The sequence below is a fragment of the Vigna unguiculata genome, chromosome 2 (genome assembly GCF_004118075.2).
Source record: "Vigna unguiculata cultivar IT97K-499-35 chromosome 2, ASM411807v1, whole genome shotgun sequence".
NCBI classification, from domain to species: domain Eukaryota; kingdom Viridiplantae; phylum Streptophyta; class Magnoliopsida; order Fabales; family Fabaceae; genus Vigna; species Vigna unguiculata.
The window spans coordinates 19,664,899-19,670,400 of NC_040280.1; the positions used below are offsets into that span (position 1 = coordinate 19,664,899).

General features: G+C 29.0%; 1 protein-coding gene across 2 annotated transcripts; it reads left to right on the forward strand.

Moving 5' to 3' along the window:
- The first annotated feature begins 368 nt into the window (after positions 1-368).
- On the forward strand, positions 369-3,081 carry LOC114173038 (alpha-1,3-arabinosyltransferase XAT3-like). Of its 2 annotated transcripts, none has more exons than XM_028057234.1 (2): positions 369-702; positions 1,752-3,081. In XM_028057234.1, exons 1-2 carry the CDS (start codon positions 543-545, stop codon positions 2,999-3,001), a joined length of 1,410 nt encoding a protein of 469 aa, XP_027913035.1. In that variant the 5' UTR covers positions 369-542; the 3' UTR covers positions 3,002-3,081. The 2 variants fall into 2 exon arrangements, with proteins under 2 accessions (XP_027913035.1, XP_027913036.1); XM_028057235.1 differs by having other exon boundaries at positions 1,758-3,081.
- Positions 3,082-5,502: the final 2,421 nt, after the last annotated feature.

The following is a 5,502-nucleotide window of genomic DNA, read 5'->3' on the forward strand; positions in this document are numbered from 1 at the left end:
GAAGAAAAACTCAATAATTATTCTAAGAAACAAAAAATGTCCATCGGAGCAGTCCATTTATTCTAGCCCTGTACCGAAACGGAAGATACAAGAGAAGTGCTACTTCCTGCACCCCATTAATTTCTTCCTGCACTCCGTAATTTACAAAATACCCGTTATACCTATGAGTCAATAGTAAAGCAAACTCTCATGTATTAGTGAGAATGATGGGAGGTTAGTGCTTACTTTTATAATGTTTTATAAAAGTAATTGTTTATTGTATGACAACAAACATGAATTGAGGTTGTCTTCCAAATGAAAATAGTTTTTTATTATCCAACATTCTATTACTAAAGTCAATACTTGATTAAAGGGGAGAGAATCTTATTACCTCACACTAGCACGTTTCACTCACTCCTTTCTTTGTGTACATAAAATCTCCTTCTCCGGTTGTCCCTTTTCTCTGGTCAAAGCTTTCGCATAAATTCTGATCTTGCCATCAGAAATCAGAAACCAAAGTTACAAATTATTTTCTGAAGCAGTTTACTCTATGAGCATTGATTATGAGAAAGAGGCTTGAACTCAACCAAAAATCAATGAAAAAGAGAATTTGGAGAACCTTAACCCTACCATGCGTGCTTCTGTTCTTGCTTCTTTTGGCGTTTCAGATCAAGTGTTCCTCCTTCGTCACCTTCAACTGGGCACCCAGAAAAACTACTCCAGGTACGCATGCAGATTTCGGAAAATTAGCTGAAACAAAGTCTTTGCAAAAAATACTGCACCAACTTTACACCATTTTATATATAATTCAACTAAATATTACTGTATCTTTGTAAAATTAATACTTTTAACTAATTTTTTGATTTTATTTCTAACCAGGGTCTTAACCTTCACTACAAAAAAAAACTTATATTTTCTCCCAATTTTGTTTTGATTTTTTTTTAAGAAATATTTACAAATTTTGTTGTGAAAAAAAAATTACAAGAAATTGCTACCAATATTTTTACAAAATATTTTGTATAAAATACTTTTTGCAATAAATTTTGTAAAAAATATTTGCAAATTTTATAATTTTATAGAAAATGAATACCCACAAAAAATTACTTGCCAATTAAAACTTTTAAAAAAATGACAGAAAAATTCTTTACTTGTAATTCTTTTTAACAAATTTACAAAAAAATTCTCATGTAATATTAAGAATTTCTAGTAATACTTCCTTTTTGTCTAATGTTTATCTTGTTTGAATCGATGAATAAGTGATATAGTTTAACAAGTAACCTATAAAAGAAGCATACACAAAATGGAAGTTGATAACTAAGAAAATTATTTTTTTACAAACTTGACAAAGTTTCTACAAAAATAGAATTAAATAAATTATTTTTTTATTTTTTAATCAAAGTGAAGTAATAAAGTAATATATTTTTTTATCTAAAGAGGTAGTTTATAAAATTTCATTAATTTCTTTTTGTCAAAATATCATTAGTCCTGAATTTATTAGAACAATGAACCTTAATTAGGTGCTCAATCATTATTTATAATAATAAATATAAAATATTCTATTTATGTATTTGCTGTATATCTTGCGGTGGTAAGGAACCTCGTAATCAAGTAGATTAAAGGAAATATTTGGTGATTTTGCCATCTAAAAATTATCAACTTGTTAGAACTTTAGTTATTGGTTTTTTAATTATAAAAATATAACTGTAGTTTAAAATTTTGAAGCATATTCCAAATTATAATCCTAATTTTTTTTTTAATTGTATTTTGGATAGTAACAGAAACCGAACGAGATATGATTGAATTTGAATTGAACACAAGCACACAAGGCACAGCGCTGATGAAGGAAATGGCTCCTCCACCGAGGCAAATCACCTGCGACCGCTCCCATTATGCTTATGACATCTGCACCATCCATGTGGAAACAACCCTAAACCCCACCACTTCCACTTTTTTCATCCAACATCCCACCACCGTTGATCCAAATCAAACGGCCACAAAAATCCGTCCTTATCCTCGAAAATTCGACGGCCCTGTAATGTCAAGGATCAAGGAGTTGACCATAACCGCAGGCACACCAACCCCATCGTGCCACGTGAAGCACGAAGACCCTGCCTTGGTATTCAGTGCGGGAGGGTACACGGGAAACTTCTTCCACGACTTCAACGATGGGTTCATCCCGCTATTTATCACCCTCAATTCTTTCTTCCATGATAAAGACGCGGTGCTTGTGATTTCAAAGGCTCGTGATTGGTGGGTCAACAAGTACGCAACTTTACTTCGTGAATTTAGCAAGCACCCCATCGTTGACCTAGATAACGATAACAAAACCCATTGTTTTCCTGATGCAACCCTGGGCCTCGTGTCACACGGATTCATGACCATAAAACCAGAACTGATGCGAAACCCTAAGTCGCTTCATGATTTTCATGCATTTTTAAGGAAAACATATGGTGCTAATGACAACAATGTCTCATCCAGTAGTTTTCCACGACCTCGTCTTGTGTTGCTGAATCGGTCGGGTGGGGACGGACGATTGTTGCTAAACATGGAAGAAGTGAAGTTGGAGATGCAAAGGGTTGGTTTTAATGTGATTGTGTTTGAGCCAACAGCTACAACCCCATTGAGCAAAGCTTTTGAAGTTGTTGGTTCAAGTCATGCGATGGTTGGGATTCATGGTGCGGCACTGACACACTCATTGTTTCTGAAGCCAGGGTGTGTGTTGATTCAAGTGGTTCCATTAGGGTTGGAATCGGTGGCTGAAATGTGCTTCGGCAAGGTAGGTGAAATGGGGTTGAAGTACATGGAATATAGGGTTAGGGTTGAAGAGAGTAGCCTGGTTGAGAAATATGACAGGGAAGATGTGATGATCAAGAAGCAAAGTGATTTTGTGAATGGGAGAGCATGGAACGAAAGCACCATGAATGTTTATTTGAAAGAGCAAAACCTGAGATTGGATTTGGTTAGGTTTAGGAAATACCTCAAGAAAGCTTACAACAACGCAAAACAACTTATAGGATCGTAGAGTGACAACATGGGGACTTGAAGATTTAATTAAATTTTGAGTATTTTATAGATTTAACTATTTTTAATTAAAATTTTGTAGATTAGTTATTCAAAAAATGTATATTTTTTATTTGATTTCTTACCATTTTTTTTAATTGTGTGATGAGATTTATCTTTTTTTTAATATTGTGATTAATGTAAAATAATAAATATATTATTTGATATTAATAACAAAATTTTACATTTTTAATATAGGATATAAAAAAGTAACATGCATGACACGGTAAGATAATTATATTTGTCTCCCGACTGATCAATAAAAAAAATTACATAATAAAAGTTCGACTAGAAATAAAAATTTTAATTATTTAATAAGAACAAACTAATAAAGAATCAATTAAAATAAACTTATATATTTTTCTATTATATCTTTTTTGAAAAATTAAATCTAATATTTCATTCATCATTAATGTTTTTCTTAGCATGAGTTACGTATATGTCAGAGTTTTTCTCTTGTTTACAGTTAAAGTAATTTTTTTTACAATTAAAGTTTAATTATATATTTCGGTTTATTATTACAAGGGATCATTTGTAATTAATCTTTATTCCAAGTCAATGTGATTCTTCCTATTGTCACTTATTTATATCACACAGTAAAGCCATAATGTAAACAAATTTTCGTCAAGTAGATTGAGTTCATCGAGTAATATTGTAAAAAGCATCGAACAAACTTCTCACAAACTTCTCCAGAAACATAGAGATAGTACATTTTTTCCAGGTTATAATTTGATCTATAAATAGCTGAATTCTAAACTATATATTTTTTTTCAAATAATTGTTTTATCCAAAAATCTCGTTATTAGTTTTTTTAATATGAAATAAAAATCTAGTCTAAAATTTGGTTTCCTGAAAACCAAATTCATACTTTTCAATCAGTTTCATAAAAAAAAAAAATCAGTTTCTTGAATACCAAATTCCGACCTTAAAAAAATTATGCTAAACGTAAAGGATTTGATACAATTCGGTAAGTTTTTGGGTAGGTAAAAAAAAATCCTAATCCGTATATATAAAGTGATAATTAATGTTTTTCATATATTAAAAAAAAATTACTGATAGATAGAAGAATTAAAAAGAAAGGAATTGAAAATATCTCTCAATTAATTATATAAACGGATTCCAGCAAAATAGCAGAACCAATATTTACCTGACACTGATAAGACCAAATTGTTTCTATTTAGATTTTTCGAAAGGAACTGGGTTATATAAAAAATTCAATGTGTTGTGGATGACATCAATTATCTTATAATGAAAGTTCGGTACATCTAATTACAATCAAATTATTATAGTATTTAAACTCGTACAATAGTTACCTACTGATTAGTAATTATAATTTTGGTATGCAAGCTAGTCTTCTAGGTTATTGTTGGTATGAGTTTAAGGTTGTTATTATAAAATTTGTTCATTAAAAAACATAAAGCATGCATATAATTATTCGAAGTGGTGCTTTCTTTTAAAGAAGTGAGCTGTTCCATTCATTCATAAAGGCATAGTAAACATAAAATAAAGCATGCATATCTGGTGCTGTGTCGATTTATCGGTTTAAATATTAGATGAACAATGTAAATTTTACTGTACACAAGGGCTATGTAGTGCTTATTTTGCTATCAAAACGCATTAGATACAATTTTAATATATATCATTGGATTACTTTTTATCTTCTATTATTTTAATATATTATATAACAAAAAGTGGGATCGAAATACTTTCTATTATATATTTTTCTAACACGTTTTCCTCTTATTTATGATTTATTGTAAAAGGGAATTTATTTTGTTATATTTTATAGACTTAATTATCTTTTAAGTTTCTTATAAATTTTAAAATTTTTGAATTGAGTTCCTTATAAACTTTTATAGTTTATTGACTATTCAATAAATTTATATTTTTCAATTGAGTATCTGTTGTTTATCTTTTTTATTAATTGGATGATGTGTCTAATAAGTGGTTGATGTATTAATTATTTTATCATGTCATCTTGTTAAGTTATCGTCAGGGTCAACTCAAGGGTAAAGTCAGTAAAGCACCCGCTTCACGCTTCAGTTTCCAGCAAAATAGGTCTAAAAAAAATTGTTTATTACTAATATTTCTGTATTAAATTAATTATAAAATTATGTTTAAGAAAAAATGTGTCAAATGTTTTTTGTAGTACTAATATACCTCTATTAAATTAATTATAAAATTATGTTTAAAAAAAAAAAAGACTCCAAAAAAATATTTCATTATTAATATAGTTCTATTAAATTAATTATAAGTTTATATTTGAAAATAAAATATAATTAAATTATTATTGTTTGATAACTTTTATTGGTATTAAAAATGATAATTAATAAGTTAAAACTTTTTTTAGTAAATTATAATTTTTTTACGAAAAGAATGATGATTAGCGATATCTTTATTCTCTTATAATCAATTTGTATTCTATTTTCTTCTTTTATCTCTATATGATCTCTCTTGTCTCTC

Bases quoted from the DNA above. Each gene is read 5' to 3' on its own strand.
- LOC114173038 (XM_028057234.1), top strand. From the start codon at position 543: ATGAGAAAGAGGCTTGAACTCAACCAAAAATCAATGAAAAAGAGAATT. The intron at 703-1,751 runs GTACGCATGCAG...TATTTTGGATAG, and splicing joins ACCCAGAAAAACTACTCCAG to TAACAGAAACCGAACGAGAT.